At 48.4% G+C, this 23,051-nt stretch overlaps 1 protein-coding gene across 3 annotated transcripts in view; it reads left to right on the forward strand.

Moving 5' to 3' along the window:
• Positions 1–23,051, forward strand: part of LOC119950823 (centrosomal protein of 128 kDa-like) — a 410,606-nt gene that overhangs the window by 344,456 nt on the left and 43,099 nt on the right. For all 3 annotated transcript variants that reach the window (XM_038773666.1, XM_038773649.1, XM_038773659.1), the window contains one exon: positions 4,716–4,793. In XM_038773666.1, coding sequence (XP_038629594.1) covers positions 4,716–4,793 — 78 coding nt within the window. The remainder of the gene's footprint in view (positions 1–4,715; positions 4,794–23,051) is intronic.

Consider the following 23,051-nt stretch of genomic DNA (forward strand, 5'->3'; position numbering starts at 1 on the left):
TTTGTTTCTTTGCCAACACCCATGACTCCAAGCTATTGTCACCTAGCCTGACAGTTTTCTCAAACTCACATCTCACAATTAGCGAAAAGAAATAAATCTTTAGCTTCATGTCAGCTAAATGAAACTCAGCCCCTTCAGTTCATGCCAACACCTGCCCGACTGCAGCTCTGCTCTTAACAGCTTCCTCTGCTCCCAGCTCAGCTTGAACCAGCAGGTGCGATGGTAAGCTCTTCCGCACTAACCTGAGGGGGCTGTTGTAGTAAGCTTTTGAGTTTGGAATGGGAATCCTGTGCCTATTTGTATTCCAGGTTGGTTTATCTTTGAAGCGAGAATGAGGACGATAATCCCTACAACTGGACTTCCGGTGGCGGCCATGGCGTGAGTGGTCGCACACACGGCAGTTCCGACTCAAAGGCATTGGTTTTGGCTTTTTTCACCCGTGTATTTGGTAGATTCGGTAGAAAGGTGGAGCGGAAAGTGTAAGAGTAACCTTTCTCCCCTGGACTGGCATGCCTACTGGCTATCAGACCCGGCTGAAGGCAGTGAAGCACAGGAGCACAGTGGTTAGCACTGTTGATTCACAGCTCCAGGGTCCCAGGTTCGATTCCTGGCTTGGGTCACTGTCTGTGCGGAGTCTGCGCGTTCTCCCCATGTCTGCGTGGGTTTCCTCTGGGTGCTCCGGTTTCCTCCCACAAGCCCCGAAAGACATGCTGTTAGGTGAATTGGACATTCTGAATTCTCCTTTTGTGTACCCGAACTGGCGAGGAATGTGGCAACTTGGGGCTTTTCACAGTAACTTAATTGCAGTGTTAACTAATAAAGATTATTAAAAAGATTATTATTATTATTATTAAAACCAAAAAGAAAATGCTGGAAAATCTCAGCAGGTCTGGCAGCATCTATAGGGAGAGAAAAGAGGTAACGTTTGAAGTCCAGATGACCCTTTGTCCAAGGTCATCTGGACTCGAAACGTTAGCTCTTTTCTCTCCCTACAGATGCTGCCGGACCTGCTGAGATTTTCCAGCATTTTCTCTTTGGTTTCAGATTCCAGCATCCGCAGTCATTTGCTTTTATTATTATTAAAACATCTTTAAAAAAAAAAAATCACCACAACTATGTCGGGAATGCATGCTTGGACATGAGCCATTCAAATAGGTTAATTTAATTAAGTCTGTTTTTTGTAATGTGGTATCGATGTAAATATAGCTTGAAAAGCTTTGATAGGTGTTTTCTTGCCCTGCAAACAAGACGGTACTAGCACTTTCCTTGAGTGTGCCATGTATCCTTTCATAACCTTTTTGTGTGCTGTCGGCTTTCTTGGCAAAACTGGCCTTTTCTTGATGTCGGTTTATATCTGAGTTTGAGTTGTGTATTTTCCTGGCAAATAATCTCTGAAAGGCGAGAAGTCAATTGGAATGGTCTTATTTCCATGGTGTTATACCATGCCAATTATATATGCCACAGTGGCCCTCTTTCCCCCCTCCTGGCCACTGAGACTCCATTGGTGTTTGTGGAACGAGGTGGCATTACTCTGAATTTTGCACAGGACGATATTCTGAGCACGCACCTAGCATCTGAGGGGGAACCCAGGTGTGCCGTCTGTAAATGGTGAAACTCCCCGAACAAAAAGAGAAAATGCGAGAAACACGTATTGACAAGTTAATCATGTTGATTCTAACGAAAGGTCCAACCTAAAACATTAATTGGCCCAGCGTTCTCCCCACAGATGCTGTCTCACCCATTGAGTAGTTGTGACATTTTCTGGTTTTGTTCTGAATGCTACATACATACTTAGTATTTACAGCACAATAGGTCCGCACCAGTGCTTATTCTCCACATGAACCTCCTCCCACTCTTAATCACCTAACCACATAAACATAGTTTCTATTCCTTTCTCTCCTGTTTGTTTAGCCTCCCCTAAAATGGATCTATGTATGCTATTCCCCGCAGTTATCCCCTGTGAGTTTCACTTTCAAACTACTCTTGGGGGTAAAAAGCTTTCTCCTGAATTTCCATCAGACTTATTAATGACTTATCTTAACGGCCTCTAGTTCTGGTCTCAAATGCAAGTGGAAACATCTATATTTACCCCGTCAAACCGTCATAATGTAAAAAGCCTCTCTCATTCCACCCCTCAATCTTAACATTTCTTGAGAAAACAGCTCCAGCCTGTTCGGTCTTTCCTGATAGTCTATTCTGTTATCATTCTAGTAAGTCTGTTCTACATTTGCTCCAGTGCCTCTACATCCTTTTTATGCTAACTAGGCCAGAACTGTTAACAATATTTTAAGTGTTGTCTATCCAAAGTTCTGTGCACGTTTAACATACAGTTTTTTCAGTTCCATCCCTCGAGAGACGAATTGCTAGTGGTTTGTTTGTTTTTTTAAACTTTTTTTATGGCCTTATTAACCTGATTTTATGTTCTCATCAGAATACTGAGAGCTGGCACACTTTCCGTTTCAGGAACTTTGTCACGATCGAGCAAGGTCAGGTATGGACCGATTAGACCCATAGTGAAGCTTACCTCCTGTGCCCCAACAATAGCAGCTTTTGTATATCATGGAGCTGGAAGTCCAGTTTGTCTTTATGCATAGGGGGAGCTTGAGTCTCCGCGCAGATCACATTGGGGCCGGAGAATCGCACTGGGGAGAGCCCCCCCTGGGATTTTCCCAGCCCCAACATGATCTGGTTCACGCCCAGGAAGGGTGTGAACAAGATTAGCATGTATTATTTTTTTTAAGTATTTTTATTAAGGTTTTACATTTTGGAGAATGATGCAACAAAGTTACAAAATAACACCACCATAAGCAAGGAACAAAAAAAGCATACCAGAATAGCCCCCTCCAAGTCACTCGCCACCCCAGCTTGGAATTATATCAACGCTCCTTCACTGTTAGTGGGTCAAAATCCTGGAACTCCCTCCCTCCCTAACAGCACTGTGGATGCACCTACACCTCAGGAACTACAGTGCTTCAAGAAGGCAACTCGCCATCATGTTCTGAAGAGCAACTCAGGATGGGCAATAAATGCTGGCCTAACCAGTGACACCCACATCCCGTAAATTAATTTTAAAAAACTTGACGGTCGCCGGGAATGGGTGTCCTCTCCCTAGCCCTCGCGGTACCAGGTCCGGCACCATTTAGTACAGGTAGTGCACAGTCTCCTTGGTGAGGCAGAGTCGACGGCAGCAAACTCAGTCTGGCAGCTACTCGAAGGACGAGCACCGATGGTAGCACTGGCAAGGGGCAGAGCCTGAAGGGGAGGCCCTGGTCTTGGGTTGCCTCATAGTGGGGTATTGCTCACTTGGGGGTAGGAATTGGTGATGCCCCGATGCCAGTGAGGATGGATGGGGGTGTGATGTTTTGGCGGATCACCCTCATGCCTGTGTGGCATGGGTGAGGTGATCCGGACAATTAGTGATGGGGGGGGGGGGGGTCCCCCATCCGGGGTGAAGGGTTGGTGGTGTTGCCCATGTTTTTGGCACAGTCACAATGTCCGTGACGGGTGTGAGGAGATGTTCAACTTAAGTTTGAGATTTGGTCGCCCCCTAAGGAGGCGCCCCGATTTCTGAGGAGCCGGTCTTGCCAGCTCTTTTAGGTTCCACTCGTTAAAAATAATCTCTTAAACGTGGGATAATCTGGTGAGAATCTCCCCATGCCCCCTCAAAAATTCTAAAGTGTGGTCGAATTGCAAACTGATTCGCCCCAAACCACCTAGCAGGAACTCACTGATTTTCCAGTTGGGGATAACACTAAGAAATATTTAGGGAGAATTCCGCCCACGTATGTTTAGGAACTGAAATGCAGTATCTATGCAGGGGAAATACAAAATCCTAGCAATTACAGGTGTACAATTCTTCTAATTCAATGGCCAAAGTGTCACGCCATCAGCAGCAAGTGATGTTGTCATGATCTTCAGAGACTCAGGTCGCTGCCATTTTGTAATGTTTTGCAGTTGTGATACTTCAGGAGTTACGCACACCGGTTCTGGAAATGAGTGATTCAGAGAAAAGGCCTCAGATTTGATCCCCCGTCTGTGTACGGTTAACCGGGGCGAAAGAGTATAATCCTGCGTCCATCAGTTCTTTTGGACTGGTGAGGGACAAATGAGTTAAGCGCCTGTTTCTTTCTGTTGTTCAGTGAGCCTGGTTTAGAAAATGCAAGCATACTGATAGGATTTGTCAGGGATGGGGGTAGCCTTGCTAAGATACCAGAGTATGGCCACGGCACCTTTGCCCAGCAAGAACCAACCCATTCTGGAAAGGAGGGGAATGAATAGGAAAGACTGTTGTAAAATTGTTTGCAGTGCAATCTCAGTAGCTTTTTTGCATCTTGTTCCCTGCCATAGCTCCCCCCCTGGCCAACCCTCGCTCTTCAACACAGAAGTGTCCAACAAAACGAAAGGCTGATTTATCAAAATAACCAGTTAGAATGCTTGTGGAAGGTTTAGAGCTTTCAATCACCTCCAGCATCAGCAAAAAAGAACACTGAAACATGTATTGTTATGAAGGAGAACACTGCCTTATGTGTTTCGTTACTAATGAGAAAGTTGACTCGCCTCTTCTATTATTAAGGATGATTTTGACCTTGTGTGCCGCTCATGAGAAAATTGACCCACTTGTGCTGACCAAATTCATGTTGTTTCCAGTCCTGTGATCGATTTCAACAAATCGGGATAGAGTATAAACATGTTTGAACTTTTGTTTTGGAATTTAGAGCACCCGGATGGCTCTGGACCATCTTGAATCGGTGCCAGAGAGGTTGAGTATCCTAGACGGCATCCGGGATCTGGAGGTAAAGACATTTCAACGGTTGTTTTAATGGCCCATTTTCGTAAGACAAAATGTGGAAGCATTGAGTTGAAATTTGATGACATCTTATGGGGAAGTTATAAAGCTTAAAGCACTAAGTCTTACAGTGAAAGTTTAAGACATATTTTGAAAGTATTTGGAACTCATTTATCTCCAGGAGTAGACTGTTTAGATAAAATAAATGTATTCGACCTGTAGGTCAAAAATGCTGTGCTTTGTACTCACCCTATACCCAGGACTCTAGATGTTGCTAGTGAAGATTTTGCATTGGTTTATGGAGGACAACTCAATCTTGATCAGTGGATTGTGAATTTGCTAACATATTGTATCCTTTAATTAGACATTCCCTTTCATGGGAATGACTACAATTGGTACATTTGGAATTGTATAGTATGAAAAAGAAAAGTAATTTGACAAATTAAAACCAGAAATAAATTCAGAAAATCTCATAAATACATTGGAAGCAAATCAACAGCTGAAAAATGAAATGATAGATTAATGTTTTCCATACCTGAAAGATAATTAAAATCCTGGGATTACTCAGCAGATCAGGCAGTGTCTGAGGAGTGAAACAGAATTAATGGCCGGACCTCTCCGGTTGTACATTGGTGGCAGGATTATCTGATTCCTCCCACTGGTTTCCCGGTGGCAGAGAAACATAGGAAAAATAGGAGCAGGAGGAGACCAATAAGCCCTTCGAGCCTGCTCCGCCATTCATCACGATCATGGCTGATCATCTAACTTAATAGCCTAATCCTGCTTTCTCCCCATAGCCTTTGCTCCCTTCGCTCCAAGTGCTATATCTAAATGCTTCTTGAAAGCATACAATATTTTGGACTTAACTGCTCCCTGTGGTAGAGAATTCCACAGGCTGACCATTCTCTGGGTGAAGAAATTTCTCCTCATCTCTGTCCTAAATGGTCTAACCTTAGACTGTGACCCCTGGGCCGGGATTCTCCCCTACCCGGCGGGGTGGGGGGTCCCGGCGTGATGGAGTGGCGTGAACCACTCCGGCGTCGGGCCGCCCCAAAGGTGCGGAAGTCTCCGCACCTTTAGGGGCCAAGTCCTCACATTGAGGGGCTAGGCCCCCGCCGGAGTGGTTCCCGCTCCGCCGGCTGGCGTGAACGGCCTTTGGCGCCACGCCAGCCGGGGCCAAAAGGACTTTGCCAGCCGGCGTAAGTCCGCGCATGCATCGGAGCGTCAGAGGCTGCTGACGTCATACCGGCGCATGCGCAGGGGAGGGGGTCTCTTCCGCCTCCACCATGGTGAAGACCATGGCGAAGGCGGAAGAAAAAGAGTGCCCCCACGGCACAGGCCCGCCCACTGATCGGTGGGCCCCAATCGCGGGTCAGGCCACCGTGGGGGCACCCCCCAGGGTCAGATTGCCCCGCGCCCCCCCAGGACCCCAGTGCCCGCCCGCACCGCCAATCACGCCAGCCAGGTAGGTGGTTTAATCCACGCCGGTGGGAGAGGCCTGTCAGCGGCGGGACTTCGGCCCATCGCGGGCCGGAGAATCGCCGCGGGGGGTCCGGCGCGGCGCGATTCCCGCCCCAGCCGAATCTCGGGGGCCAAGATTTCGGGACACGGCGGGGGCGGGATTGACGCCGGCCCTGGGCGATTCTCCGACCCGGCGGGGGCCGGAGAATCCCGGCCCTGGTTCTGGACACACCCACCATCGGGAACATCTTTCCTGCAACATCAACCCTGTCCCGTCCTGTTCGAATTTTATAGGTTTCTTCTGAACTCCAGTGAATACAATCTTAACCGATTCAATCTCTCCTTGCACGTCAGTCCTGCCATCCAAGGAATTTGTCTGGTAAACTTTCACTGCACTCTCTCTATAGCTAGAACATCCTTCCTCAGATAAGGAGACAGAACTGCACACAATATTCCAGGTGTGGAATATTATTGCAGCAAACCATCCCTGCTCCTGTCCTCGAAACCTACCACAATGAATGCCAACATACCATTTGCCTTTTTTACCGCCTGCTGCACCAGCATGCTTACCTTCAGTGACTGGTATACGAGAACACCCAGGTCTCATTGCACGTTCACCTCTCCTAATTGTTGGCCATTCAGATAATAGACCGCCTTCTTGTTTTTGCTACCAAAGTGGATAACCTCGCCTTCATCCAAATTATATTGCATCAGCCATTCATTTGCCCAATGACTCAACTTGTCCAAATCACACTGAAGGATCTCTGCATCCTCTGCACAGCTCACCCTCCCACCCAGCTTGGTGTCATCTGCAAATTTTGAGATATGACATTTTGTTCCCTCATCTAAATCCTGAATATATACTGTGAATAGGGGTGGCTTCCGTGGGAAATCCCATTGATAGCGGTGGGATCTGGGAATCCTGGCACCAGCAAACAGCACGCCGCCTCCCGCTGCTGAGAAGCATGCGGCTGGGAAGAGGGGCGGACTTTCCTTATGTTTGTTCCTTCTCACTGTCCCATCTCTTCTGAAGGCGCTGTCTCTTAGGATGGAGTTCCCTCGGTGGAGGAAGCGCTCTGACTCCTTGCCATGCTGACGCCTTAAAGTGCGCCACTGAAATGTGTAAAGGGCTTCATTCTAGCATCTTGTTTCTTGACGCCCAGGAAGAATGATGCAGCCATTGTTGGATCCTCATTGGTGTTTTTCTGGGGACCAGCCATGTACGAACACACCGGTGGCTGTGCGTTTGAGCTAACTACACGGGTGAAGAATGGCCTTACTTTGAATGTTGAGTTGGTGCACAGGAGCACAGTACAGTCTGCCTGATCCTGCATTCTCATTGCATTCATTGAGAGGAGGAAAGCTCTTTCTCAAGTACCATAAGAGTTATCTACCTGTCTTTCATTGTTTCTTCAGTCTGCCTACATTACAGTCACTGCAATCCAAAGTAATTGATCGTATGTGAAGTGCTTTGAGAGATTTCTGAAAGGTTTCAATCACCATACAGCACGAGTTTTTTTTTCTAAACGTATTTCAATGTTGAAGATTAATTCAGTTGGTGATAGAAAGCTGATGGACATTTTGATGGTTTGTATTGATTTTAGTTTACTATTCTAACTCGTGCCTTTGTGTCTACTCACAAAAATGCTCAATCTGAACCAGTGGGTGGGATTTTTCCAGGTTGGTGGGAAGGGTCCGGGAAAATTTTGAAAGATGTTGTCAGACCCGACTTCTTCCTGCCTCCCTTCAGCTTCCCCAGGGGCAAGTTGGCAGTGAAGTCAGGAACTCCTGAAAATGAAAATCGCTTATTGTCACGAGTAGGCTTCAATGAAGTTACTGTGAAAAGCCCCTAGTCGCCACATTCCGGCGCCTGTCCGGGGAGGCTGGTACGGGAATTGAACCGTGCTGCTGGCTTGCTTGGTCTGCTTTAAAAGCCAGCGATTTAGCCCAGTGAGCTAAACCAGCCCCTCTAAATTTGCCCTCTGGGTGAGGGCAGATAGTTGATGCAATTCAAACGGGCACATGGGTCACCCACTGTGTTGGCAGCTCAATGAGTTAGTGAAGGCAGCTTTTAAAAATATATTAGAACATAAGAACTAGTAGCAGGAGTAGGCCATAGTTCTGCTTTCTTTCATGGGATACGATCTCACTGCCAAGACCAACATTTGTTGCCCATCCCTAATTTCCCTTGAACTGAGTGTCATGCTGGGTCACTTCAAAGGGCAGTTAAGAGTCAACCACATTAAGTGTGTGCCTGAAGTCACATGTGGGCCAGGCTGGATAAGGATGACAGATTTCCTTCCCTAAGGGGCATCAATGAATCAGTTGGGTTTTCAACAACAATCGATGGGTGGCACGGTAGCACAGTGGTTAGCACTGTTGCTTCACAGCGTCAGGGACCCGGGTTCGATACCCAGATGGGGTCACTATCTGTGCGGAGTCTGCGTGTTCTCCCCGTGTCTTCGTGGGTTTCCTCCAGGTGCTCTGGTTTCTTCCCACAAGTCCTGAAAGACGCGGACTGATCCTGCGGGGCGGCGGAGGAACAAAGAGTGCGTGGGTATCGGACCCGCTGCTCGCGATTGGTGCCCACCGATTGCAGGCCCATGCCACCCTTGGCACGGCCATAGTGCGACCGTGCCAATCGGTGCCAAGGTTGTCCGGGACGGCACTTTGCGGCCGTTTTCACGAACGGTGAGAGCAGGTGTGTTTGCGTTCGTGAAAGCGGCCGTAAAGGCCTGGGAACTCGGCCCATCGGCCTGGGGAGAATTGCTGTTCCGTAAAAAACGGTGAGCAGCGATTCGTGTTGTGGGGCAGGGGGAGGGGGAAGAACAGCGGGAGGTCGGGAAAAATGTCGGGAAGGCCCTCCCGCTATTCTCCGACCCGTCGTGGGCAGTGGAGAATCGCGCCCGTGCTGTTAGGTGAATTGGACATTCTGAATTCTCTCTCAGTGTACCCGAACAGGCGGCGGAATGTGGCTATTTTCACAGTAACTTTATTGCTATGTTAATGTAAGCCTACTTGTGACACTAATGAAGATTATTATTATCATAGTTTCATCGTCCACTTTACCGAGACTAGCTTTCGATTCAAATGTATTAATTACATTTTAAATTCCACCAGCCACCGCGGTGGGATTTGAACAAGTTCCCCCAGAGCATTAGCCTGGGCTCTGGGTTACTATTCCAATCACATTACCTCTATCCACCTTTTCCCCCAGGCGCACAGTGGGAAGTCCTCAAGGACTGAAATTGGCGTAATTTCAGGGGTATAAAAGGGAATTCAATAGGCAATAAGTCAACTGCAGTCAAAGGCAAGAGCTGACAGGAGTATCTCCGTTACGTAAATACGTTAAATAATTTTCAGCAGGGCAGCACGGTGGCCTAGTGGTTAGCACAACCGCCTCACGGCGCTGAGGTCCCAGGTTCGATCCCGGCTCTGGGTCACTGTCTGTGTGGAGTTTGCACATTCTCCCCGTGTCTGCGTGGGTTTCGCCCCCACAACCCAAAAATGTGCAGAGTAGGTGGATTGGCCACGCTAAATTGCCCCTTAATTAGAAAAAATAATTGGCTAATCTAAATTTATAAAAAAAAAATAATAATTTTCAGCAAAACGAACTTGGTCAACAGGCATCTGGACAGGGCAGAGGGAATGGTCGTAGGGCTGCAACCAGAAGGTGCAATCCTGTACACAGGATTTATAGGCTGTGGGTTAGCTTCCTGGCCATGTCAGAGCAGCAGCGCAACTAAAGTTTAGGAACGATTAGCAGGCCTATTATCAACCTGCTGAACTGCGTCATGAATGTTCCTTCAAAAAAAAGGGAATTTTCTTTCAAAATGTTAAACGTTTAAATGGGCGGTCTGGTGGTGCAGCCTTGCTTCTGAGCTCAAGACCCACCCCAGGGTTTGATGGCCACGGAAATTGTGTTCATAATACAGCCAAACAGTCTGAGCATCAACTTGTGAATCCTTTCAGTACTCGTCAATGGCAGGCGGTATGAGTGGGAGAGATTCCACGAGATGGAAACAAATTCATAGCTCCAGGCTACAACATACATGTAAAAGCATATGTTGCCACAGCAGCCTGGACTTGGAGGTGGTGGGGGAGGGGGAGAGAGCTAGTATGGTTCAGATTTGTGTCAACAACGGGGGGCTTGCTCCCTGTTTAGCTAGGGTGAACTTGGGGCCTGTCTCCCTATTCTAACTTGTGGTGGAGGTCATGGCACTGTGGACCAGACCTGCCTTCGGGCACAGGACTCGAGAGGAAGTAGAAAATTCTGAAATTTGCAACTCTGCCTGTTTGTTGTTTGAATTACATGTTAGCTTTTGTGTGATATTTTTCCCTCTTTTAATGCAATTTTTGTTGAACAGATAAGCAATTCAGGCAACACATTCCCTCAAACATCGAACGTACTGGGGAGAATTATGTTTTGGTAGAGGAGAGGGATGGGGAAGGAAAATGGTGACTACTGCAAAACTGAAATATTGAGAGTGTGGGGGGAAGCTCACACATGTCCAAAACTAACAGGTTTAACAAGGCAATGGATTGCAGAACGACGGACTCTCTAACTATTTGGTTTTTTCAAATGTCAAGCCGACAGTTAAATTGGCAAGATGGACAATTACCATCCGCAACTGTTGTTGATGGATGTTTCTATTTCCTCGGGAAGTTTTAAAGGTCAGCCTTTTCATTGATAGCGTTGGGGGAATAGCTATTATAATTTCTGGACATTCTCATCCATTTATTTCGCTACTGGTATAATGGTTGCTCAGTAGAAGTTTTGGGATCTAGCATGTGATACACAAAGTTACTGCTGTTTGCTGCTGAATGACGCATTTACTGTTAAACGTAAGATGCCACCAGCAAAGTGTTCCAACAAAACACTTTTTATTTTAAGTTAAGAGCTGCAGCAACCCTAAAACATAACCCAATCTCGGTTGCCAGATTCCCGGTAATGCACCAAAATAAATGTAGGCTGTGCGCTTTGACCTATTAAAGAACTAGCAGCAGTTTAGTGCTGTTTAAAGTGGAAAAGGTTACATTTGTCATTACTTTTTAATGAGACAGGTTCTCCTTAGAATTCACCCCAGGAGCTTTCATTAATAACCCATTTTGTTGCATTCTCTTGGCTGTTTCATTTCAATTTTTCCCTTTAACTTCTGTGTGAACTTGTGTTCATCAGATTTAAAACTATCAAACTGTGCCAGAGTGGAACACATGTGAATTACTTTGGCAGGCAGCGCTTGGGCATACAAAGGTCAGGTGTGGTGCAACCATCCACAGAGCAAAGCTCCCATTACTCCGCCCCAGCATAAAATATGCCTTGCACAACAACCGCTATGAACATCTTCTAATGTAGCAGTGTGAACTTGCTTTTGCACATGGAGTGTTTGTGGTGCGATTGTCAATCTGTGCCCTCTGATGTTGTGGGCGCATTAAGTCTGATAACTGGGCCGACATGGTCCAGATCATTCACTTAGGATCCCTCAGCCAGCACAAAAGCTGCAACTCTATCATCTATCCGGGTTCCATTGGAACTCCTTGCCACAAAACTGCATGGCTGAGTCTCCCTTGATGTTTCAGCCGCAATTGCCACCTCTTTCAAAAGCTGGTGGTGCTTACAGTTGGGTAAAGAGCAACGTTGATTCTGTCACAACGGAAACTATTCAGACAAATTGTCCTTTGTGATCCTTAACCTGTGAAATGAATGCAAACTCCACTTAGTTAGAATCATAGACTTTTACAGCACAAAAGAAGGCCATTCAGTCCATCGTGTCCACACCGGCAAAGAGTTGCCCAGCTCGTCCCATTCCCCAGCCCTATCTTCGTAGCCGTCTAAATTCATCACTTTCACATATATATCCAGCTGTCTTTTGAAACCCTCTATGGAATCCGACTCCACCACTTTAAAGCTTGGTATGTTTTTGCTAACGGCGAACATATCCCTTTATGCTGACTGTCCAAACGTGGATCTGAATGGTTTCCCATTCTGACACCTGCCCCTAACTTGCCATAGTTGTTTGTTTGTGATATAGTTTATAGCCACTTCAGCCTTATCCAACTGTTCCAGTACAGGATCCTCCAACAGGTTGGATGCTTAAGCAGACTATCAGTCTCCCACCTTGCTTCGGTATACATGTGCAACAAAACATAGTTTTAACTTAATATTCTGAGGCATGAAGCTAAAGCTAATGAGATATATAAAGGTTATTCCTTCTTGACCATATATCTAGTCAGGTAGTTAATTTGAGTTGACTCATTTCAATGAGAAACACATTCTTCTCCTTTACACCAAACAAACCTAGTTCATTCCTCTCCAATGACGTTATAGGCAGGAGGGTAGGATGAACTACACAGTCCACGAAAATCCAGACTGCATGAGCAAAGGGTTCACAAAGTGTCAGATCATACCTGATCTTATAATACGTAGGATCCATGACATAGGAGAGAAAATAAGTGGTCATAATGTTACATTTATAAGGTGCTTCAATCCAGCATGAAAATTGTAATGATGGTTTATCACTTTTAGAAATATTTTCATATTATTATTATAATTACTATATTCATTAAAACTCCCTGAGAATGCTGGAAAATGTTCTTTGCATATTTGAGAATCTGTTATTTTTAATTGGTTGTCACTTATTCCTTCTATATTTGTCGGAAGCATCTTTTGTTGAAAACGTAGTATTTTGGAAGATAGCCAGACAAGTTACAAGAATGGATAATCTTCATAGAATCATAGAACTGAATAGCGCAGAGTCGGCCAAGTTAGAAAGATTCCTGATTGAGAAAGGAGTCAAATGCACTTGAGGACACAAACAGATCAGCCACGATCTTATCAAATGGCAGAGCAGGTTTCAAGGGCCAAGTGGACCTGCTCCTACTCCAAATCCGAGGACAGTGCACACAGAGTGCCAGTGGCTTGCTCTGTAACTTAAAAAGGTAATAATATAATTGCTGAGACCTCATGGGCGCGATTCTCCGCAAATGCGGCGAGTCTTAAAGGCTGCCGTGAAACTGGCTGTGTTTCACGGCAGCCTGCGCGCCCCCTCCCGGGACCCGATTCTCCCCACCGGGCGGGGCTAGCAGCGGGGCCCCGTGAAGCACAGCATCGCGGGCTTAGCGACCGTCGCTACGTCCGCGCGCCAAGCGTCACGCCGGCTGATGCGCATGATGACGTCAGCCGCTCATGCGCAGGTTGGACGGCCCCAACCTGCGCATGCGCGGATGACGTCATCACGCAGACGCGTCAAACCCGCGCATGCGCGGGCCGTCATGCCACTCAGCCGCCTCGCAGACTGATCCTGCGGGGCGGCGGAAGAACAAATAGTGCGTGGGTATCGGACCCGCTGCCCGCGATCGGTGCCCACCGATCGCAGGCCCATGCCACCCTTGGCATGGCCGTGGTGCGACCGTGCCAATCGGTGCCAAGGTTGTCCGGGACGGGCACTTTGCGGCCATTTTCACGAACGCTGAAAGCAGGTGTGATCGCGGCCGTGAAAACGGCCGTAAACTCCGCGGTAAACGGCGAGCAGCGATTCGTGTCGGGGGGCGGCCGGAGGGGGGGGAGAATAGCGGGAGGCCGTGAAAATTGTCGGGAAGGCCCTCACGCTATTCTCCGACCCGTCGTGAGCAGCGGAGAATCGCGCCCCATGTTTTTACAATTTATACAAATAACTTGGATGAAGGGACTGAAGGTATGGTTGCTAAATTTTCTGACGATACAAAGATAGATAGGAAAGTAAATAGTGAAGAGGACGTAAGGGATAATGATCGGTTAAGTGAGTGGGCAAAGATCTGGCATTTGGAGTATGATGTGGGAAAATGTGACATTGTCCATTTTGTCAGGAAGAATGAAAAAGAAGCTTATCATCCAAATGGTGGGCGGTTGCAGGCTCTGAGATTTAGTGATCTGGGTGCCCTAGAACATGATTCACAAAAGGCTAGGGATGAAATCCTCCGGCTGCGCTCGTGCCGGCGGGATCTTCCTGTCCAGCTGATGGCAACCCCTTTCCGTGACTTCCCCGGCTGTGGATGGTGTGAACAATGGGAAAACCCATTGACAGCGGCGGTATCAGAAGACATGGTCAATGATGGGCTGCCTCCGCACCATGCCGCGGGGGGGAGGGAAGGGGCAGACAATCCTGCCCTAGTATACAGGTACAGCACGTAATTAGGAAAGCTGATAGAAGGTTATTGCTTATCGTGAGAGGAATTGATTCCAAAAGTAGGGAGGTTATGCTTCAGGTGTACAGGGCATTGATGAGATTGCATCTGGAGTATTGTGTACAGTATTGTCAAAAGATGTAAATGTAAGCGGTTCATAGAAGGTTCATTAGATTAATACCAGGAATGGGCAGGTTGGCTTTTATCCACTGGAACTTAGAAGAGTAAGAGGCGACTTAATCGAAACCTTCACAATCCTTTTTTAAAAAAAATTTTATTGGAATTTTTTGAAAAATATATATCAACAGAACAATAATAACAATAATAAACACCCCCCCGGTACCCGTAACAACGCATATAACAAACAGCACCCTCCCCCCCAAACCCAATAAACAACAAAATAAATTAACAATAAGCAAATTAACTTAAACACTACCCCCCTAAGACCACCCCCCCCCCTTCCCCCCCCCCCCCCCCCCGGGTTGCTGCTGCTGACCTAGTTCCCTATCGTTGAGCCAGAAAGTCGAGGAAAGGCTGCCACTTCCTCAAGAACCCTTGTACCGACCCCCTCAGGGCAAATTTGACCCTCTCCAGCTTAATGAATCCCGCCATGTCATTGACCCAGGTCTCCACGCTCGGAGGTCTCGCATCTTTCCACTGCAGCAAGATCCTCCGCTGGGCTACTAGGGACGCAAAGGCCAAAACATCGGCCTCTTTCGCCTCCTGCACCCCCAGCTCCACCCCGACCCCAAATATCGCGAGTCCCCAGCCTGGCTTGACCCTAGACCCTACCACCCTCGACACCGACCTTGCCACCCCCTGCCAGAATTCCCCCAGTGCCGGGCATGCCCAAAACATATGGGCATGGTTCGCTGGGCTCCCCGAACACCTAATGCACCTGTCCTCCCCCCCCAAAAAACTTGCTCATCCTCGTCCCGGACATATGAGCCTTGTGCAGTACCTTGAACTGGATGAGGCTAAGCCTCGCACATGAAGAGGAGAAGTTCACCCTCTCCAGGGCATCCGCCCATGTCCCCTCCTCAATCTGCTCCCCCAGCTCCACCTCCCACTTAGCCTTCAGCTCCTCTACCGACGCCTCCTCCACCTCCTGCATCACCTGGTAGATGTCAGACACCTTCCCATCCCCGACCCACACCCCCGAAAGCACCCTATCCCTTACCCCTCGCGGGGGCAGCAAAGGGAACCCCTCCACCTGTCGCCTAGCAAACGCCTTGACCTGAAGGTACCTGAACATATTCCCCGGGGCGAGCTCAAACTTCTCCTCCAGTTCACCCAGGCTCGCAAACCTCCCGTCAATGAACAGGTCCCCCAACTTCCTAATGCCCGCCCTGTGCCACCCCAGGAACCCGCCATCCATGTTCCCTGGGACAAACCGGTGGTTCCCCCGTAGCGGGGCCTCCACCGAGCCCCCCACTTCCCCTCTGTGTCGCCTCCACTGCCCCCAAATTTTGAGGGTAGCCGTCACCACCGGGCTCGTAGTGTACCTCGTTGGAGGGAGCGGCAACGGCGCCGTTACCAGTGCCTTCAGGCTCGTGTCTCCACAGGACGCCATCTCCATCCGTTTCCATGCTGCCCCCTCCCCATCCTTTACCCACTTGCGTACCATCGAGACGTTAGCCGCCCAATAGTACCCAGAGAGGTTGGGCAGCGCCAGCCCCCCTCTATCCCTGCCCCGTTCCAAAAAAACCCTCCTTACCCTCGGAGTCCCGTGCGCCCAAACAAATCCCAGAATGCTGCTGTTCACCCTCCTAAAAAAGGCCCTCGGAATGAAAATGGGGAGGCACTGAAACAAAAACAAAAACCTCGGGAGCACCGTCATTTTAACGGACTGTACTCTACCCGCCAACGACAAAGGCAGCATGTCCCACCTTTTAAATTCCTCCTCCATCTGCTCCACCAACCTAATAAAATTAAGCTTGTGTAGAGTCCCCCAGCTCCTAGCCACCTGAACCCCCAGGTACCTAAAACTCCTCACTGCCCTCTTTAGCGGGAGCCTACCAATCCCCTCCTCCTGATCTCCCGGGTGTACAACAAACAGCTCACTCTTGCCCAGGTTCAATTTATAGCCCGAGAAACTCCCAAACACAGCAAGAATCTCCATCACCTCCGGCATTCCCCCCACCGGGTCTGCTACATACAGCTGCAAGTCGTCTGCATACAGTGACACTCGGTGCTCCTCCCCACCTCGCACCAAACCCCTCCACCATCCCGCCTCCCTGAGAGCCATGGCAAGAGGCTCAATTGCCAGCACAAAAAGCAAGGGGGACAGGGGGCACCCCTGCCTCGTCCCACGGTGGAGCCTGAAGTACTCGGACCTCCTCCCATTTGTCGCTACACTCGCCATCGGGGCCTCGTACAGCAACCTCACCCATTTAATAAACCCCACCCCAAACCCGAACCTCTCCAACACCTCCCACAAGTACCCCCACTCAACCCTGTCAAAGGCCTTCTCCGCATCCAATGCCACCACAATCTCCGCCTCTCCTTCTGCTGCCGGCATCATTATCACATTTAGCAGCCTTCGCACGTTAGTGTTCAGCTGCCTCCCCTTCACAAAACCCGTCTGATCTTCATGTATCACCCCCGGCACCCAGTCCTCTATTCTAGTGGCCAAGATCTTCGCCAGCAACTTGGCATCCACATTCAGCAGTGAAATTGGCCTGTATGATCCGCACTGCAAGGGGTCCTTATCACGCTTCAGGATCAGGGAAATCAGCGCCCGAGACATCGTCGGTGGCAAAACACCCCCCTCCCATGCCTCGTTAAAGGTCCTAACCAACAGGGGGCCCAACAGGTCCGCCTGCAGGCTACGCCGCTCCCCCAGCAATCTCTCCTCCAGGGCCTCCGCGTACCTCCTATCCACACTCAACACCTCCTCCACCAGTCTCTCCCTCTCCCTCCTCTCCCTATGGGCTCGGATGGAGATCAGCTCCCCCCTAATCACTGCCTTCAGAGCCTCCCATACCATCCCCACCTGGACCTCCCCAGTATCATTGACCTCGAGGTACCTCTCGATACATCCCCGGACCCTCCTGCACACCTCCTCATCAGCCAACAACCCCACGTCCAGACGCCAAAGCGGGCGCTGGTCCCGCACCTCCCCCATCTCCAGATCCACCCAATGTGGAGCATGGTCCGAAATCGCAATAGCCGAATACTCGGCCTCCTCCACCCTCGGGGCCAGTCCCCTACTCAGAACAAAGAAATCAATGCGGGAATAAACCCTGTGCACATTGGAGAAAAAAGAGTACTCCTGAGCCCTCGGCCTCCCAAACTTCCAGGGATCCACTCCTCCCATCTGGTCCATAAACCCCTCAACACCTTGGCCGCCGCCGGCCTCCTACCTGTCCTTGAACTAGAACGATCCAGTAGGAGATCCAGCACCGTATTGAAGTGTCCCCCCCCCATGATCAAGCCCCCCACCTCCAGGCCAGGAATGCGGCCCAACATACGCCTCATGAAACCAGCATCATCCCAATTTGGGGCGTACACATTTACCAACACCACCCTCTCCCCCTGCAGCTTACCGCTCACCATCACATATCTGCCGCCACTATCAGCCACCACCTCAGACGCCTCAAACGCCACCCTCTTCCCCACCAGGATCGCCACCCCTCGGTTCTTCGAGTCGAACCCTGAATGGAAAACCTGCCCCACCCACCCCTTCCTCAGACGGACCTGGTCCGCCACCTTCAGGTGGGTCTCCTGGAGCATGACCACGTCCGCCTTCAGCCCCTTCAGATGCGAAAACACCCGGGCCCGCTTAACCGGCCCATTCAACCCCCTCACGTTCCACGTGATCAGCCGGATCAGGGGGCACCCCGCCCCCCTCCCGTCGACTAGCCATAGCCCATCGACTGCTCGCCCCTGGCCAGCACCCATTCTGCCCGTTTCCCACGGCGATAGAACCCCCCCCCTCAGGCTAGGACCCCTCCTATCCGCGACACTCCCTCCATAGTACTCCCGTGAGCCAGCTGACTTCTGCTGACCCCGGCAGCTCCCGCCCTAACTCCGACCCCTCCCGATATGAGGTCACCCCTCCTCCCCTGCATCAGCTCCTTGGCACCGCTTCAGCGTGGGAAAATGGATCTGATAACCATGCCCCTTGCCACCAGCTCCACCCCCCTCGTCCTGCAGCACGGGAAACCAGAGAAAAGCCCGCGCTTTCACACTGCCCCACCCCACCCCCCCAACGCAGCTTCCAAACAGCAGTCCCAACCCATCCCCCAACTCCGTACAAATAAAAACACAGATCAACCACAAACCCCAATACCCCCCTTGAAACACAAAACCATAACCAACATCATCCGAAAGCGAGAGAAAAAAACAGAAGCAAACAGAATAACCAGCAACAGCATAAACAGTGATACAGAAATAAAAAAAACTCCCACAGCCCCCAATCTCTAGTTCGAGTCCAACATTTCAGCCTGCACAAAGACCCACGCCTCCTCCGGGGACTCAAAACCTTCACAATCCTAAGGGGTCATGACCGGGTGAATGAAAGGATGTTTCCTCTTGTGGGAGAATCTAGAACTTGGGATCAGTGTTTTAAAATAAGGGGTGGCTCATTTAAGACAGAGATGAGGAAAAATTATTTCTCTAAGAGGGTTGAGAGTCTTTGGAACTCTCTTCCTCAAAAGGCAGTGGCAGCAGAGTCTTTGAATATTTTTAAGGTAAGGTAGGTAGATTCTTGATAAGGGGTGAAAGGTTATCGGGGCTAGGCAGTGTGGAGTTACAGTTACAATCAGATCAGCCATGATCTGTTGAATGGCGGACAGGCTCAAGCTGCCGCATGTCCTACACCTGAATCTAATTCGTATTTTCATAACGCACATCCTTTAGTGGTGTAAAGGTATTCCGGGAAAACAGGAAAATTGCCTTGGTGATGACCTGTGATTGATCAGCCTTCCAGTTGGATGCTTATTCAAAAGCTTTTCAGCAGATCAATCTCTCTATGGCTGACTAGCAGCTATGAATCTGCCAATTTATCCTGAGCAATCTCACATTGCTGAGGTAGAAGATGCTTATTGAGTGTAGTTTTAGTGAAAATGTGGTTGAAACTTCAACTCTGTCTTCATGACTTCTGGGACCCCTCCATTCATTATTGGCATTGGTTGCAATCAAAAGACATAAAATAATGAGCCACTTGTTTGTTCCTCTCACCCTCTTTTTGAGTAAACGTTTTTGTTGTTAATGAATCAGTCAGGTATGTTACCTCCAGCTAGTTGGATGAGTTGTTGGTGCAATAATATCTAGGGACCAATTAATGTAAACCTTTAATTATCCTTAGCTATTATTCTATCTGTATGGAATTTCAATACTTTCTTTGGGCTGCTGGTATCCTACCAGAGACACCTTGATTTTAATATTAATAATTCCTGTGGTGACTGGCAAAGATCATTTGATGTTGCATTATGCTCGTGTGTGGTTATTGCTTTTAATAGTTGAGTTTGTGAAATGTCTTCTTCTCAGGCAGTCCCTTGACCTGCTTCCACCCCAATTCGATGGATTCTGAAATAGCTGATAAGCACAATGTGTGATCTGCAGACTCTGCCACGTGTGTGGCAGGTCGTTCTCGAAGTGTTGGATATATGAGTTGTAGTGAGTGTTGTGCGTTCCTTCCAATGCCTCAACTTCACCTCTGCATGTTCTCAACAAAGTCTGTCAATGTTTTCGGTGCGTTGACGAATGAGTCTCCATTTTGGTTGGTAACAAGCCAGGGGTCCCATGGGTTGACGAGTATTTTTGACCTCTTCAGAGGTGCTTTGAGGCCATCCTACTCAGCATTTCCGCTGTCCTCCAGGGTGTCTCCTGCCACGACCAAGTCCCAAGTAGAGCAGTTGCTTCTGGAGTCTGGTGTCAGGCATACGAGCATCATGTCCTTACCAGCAGAGCTGGGTTTGAGTGATTAATGCGTTGCTGGCAAGGGTTGGCATGGGCAAGGACACGTCTATTGAGCTGCTTTCTTGACACCAGATTTAGAGAATCTTGCGAAGGCATCGTTAGTGGGGCTTCTCCGGTGTTTTGAGGGGCCTGCTGTAGGTTTTCCAAGTCTCTGAAACATACAGGAGCATGGGGATCACTGCTGCCCAGTAAACATGACCTTAACCTTGGATTTGTGATCCTGGTCCTCAAATAACCTTTTCCTTAGCTGGCCAAAGGCTGAACTGGCACATTGGAGGTGATGATGAATTTTGTCATCGAAGTCTGCTTTCAACAAGAGGAGGTTTCCAAGAGATGGAAAATGGTCCACATTTTCCAGGATCTTGCTGTTGATCTTAATCGCTGGAGGGGGGAGTGTTGTGTTGTGGGAACTGGTTGGAAGAGGACCTTCATTTTCCCAGTGTTTAGTGAAAGACTCAGTTTTTAATATGCTTCGAAGAACGAGTTGACAATGACCTGGGGCTCAGTGAAATGTAACTCAGCATTAGAAGACACTCTTATATTGATGGTGCATTGTTAGTGGTGGATGCACAATACCTGTCATTATAAGGGAGTTAAACTCTGTGCGTCTTGGACACCTGTGATCCAACATTCAGTGGAGCTCAAGAGCAGATGTTGACTCTGCAAAAGACACACAATAAAAGGGAAAGCACCATTCTTAGAGGTCAAGAACAGGATTCTCCTCTGGGATCGGGAAACCTGATCTTGAATACTTTATGGCATCAGAAATGTACACATAACCCATGTGTAACTGTGCCCAGGACGTCTGTCTTTTCAAACAGCGGTCAGATTTGCAATGCATTTTGTGAGCTGCTATGGAGTTCGTGAGGAGTTTGGGTGCGGAGGCAAGACAATTAGAAGGCATGTCTTGATTGTCCAGCACAACAGCTTAGGTCTCAACATCATTCAGAGGCCCCCCATACTTATCAACCACCATGCCACCCCATGCTCCCTTAGAATTACCACAGTTTGGTGGTGCAATTTGAATTCAGTAAAAGTCCAAACTTAAAAATCAAATGGTAGCCATGAAATGGTTGTAAAAAACCCATCCTGCCTAATGTCCTTTAGGGAAGGAAATCTGCCGCCCTTACCTGGTCTGGCCTGCACCTGACTCCAGACCTGCAGCAATGTGGAACTGCCCCCTGAAATGGCCTAGCAAGCTACTCAGCTCAAGGACATTTTGGGCTGGCCAATAAATGCTGGCCCAGCCAGCAGTGCCGTGAATGATTTTTTAAAAAAAAGGCAGATTCCCTGCTCTGGGGCCTCCGTTCGTGCTGCTCTGCGATCAGACACCTGTGTAGGTGTGTCGAAGTTACGTAATGTTTTGCTCTAGTTTTCACTCACCTTTTGTAAGGACATGCTCTGCACTCCCTTCCAGCGGTGAGTCATTGTCTGGTACACCACATCGATGTTCAAACAGACAACACTGCCAACAGAGCGGTGTGCAAAGTTATGCTGTGGCTGGCTCACCGCTCCGTATAATTTGATGTGTAGCAGCTTGTTCCAAATTGCTCATAAATTCAGAGATTTTTTGTCAGCAACACAATTTCCACATCTGCTAAATTGTATTCACTTCTACGCAATTGCATATGCCCAACAGACAAAATAATGCAGTTTGCATTGAAGCTTTCTGGGACCAATTTTAGACCATCACGATTGCACTCCTGTCCACTAGAGAACATTTTGCACATTACTTGTAAGATTATTGAGATTTGCCACATAATTGAAAGGCGAAGGTTTCCTGCTTTGACATTGACTGATAACACTCTTCTCATGCACCAATTTTATTCATCAACACGGAAAGAACTTAAAAAAAAAAAAGAGTTTCAGAGCTGCTGGATCTATTGAAATTTAATTTATTGATTTGCATTGAAGTAGTATTCTGGGGTTTGTCTCCTTTGTGAATTGGAAAGAAATTCAAAGCCTGGCGTAAACACTGATTGTTTACTGGAGGAAGCAATTGTAATGGAAGGAAAAATGGTTGTCATCCCCTCATAATACATTAATACGAGTTAAGAGGCGAGATGGGTGGCACAATGTCTCAAAGGACAATGGATCATCGTACAGATAAGATTCAGGAAACACATCAAAGTAGCAGCTGCAGATTCATCTCAGAATCAATTTGCGTTAACTATTTGGCCTTCGCCGGGAGTAAAACATTTCAGTGGACCATAAAGCAGACCGAAAGAAAGACTCTTTTAAAGATAATAATCTTTATTAGCGTCACAAGTAGGCTTGCATTAACGCTGCAATGAAGGTACTGTGAAAATCCCCGAGTCGCCACACTCTGGCGCCTCTTCGGGTACACAGAGGGAGAATTCAGAATGTCCAATTCACCTAACAGCACGTCTTTCCGGACTTGTGGGAGGAAACCGGAGCACCCGGAGGAAACCCACGCAAACACGGGGAGAACGTGCAGACTCCGCACAGACAGTGACCCCATCTGGGTATCGAACCCAGGTCGCCACATTCCGGCGTCTGTTCGGGGAGGCCGGTGCTGGAATTGAACCCGCGCTGCTGCCTTATTCTGCATTACAAACCAGCTGTTTAGCCCACTGTGCTAAACCAGCCCAGATGTTGATGGTAGAGAATTCAGTGATTGTAATGCATTTGAATGTCAATTCGAGATTGTTAAATTCTCTCTTGTTGGAGATGATCATTGCCTGGCACTCGTGTG

Source organism: Scyliorhinus canicula, chromosome 2 (assembly GCF_902713615.1).
Source record: "Scyliorhinus canicula chromosome 2, sScyCan1.1, whole genome shotgun sequence".
NCBI lineage: Eukaryota > Metazoa > Chordata > Chondrichthyes > Carcharhiniformes > Scyliorhinidae > Scyliorhinus > Scyliorhinus canicula.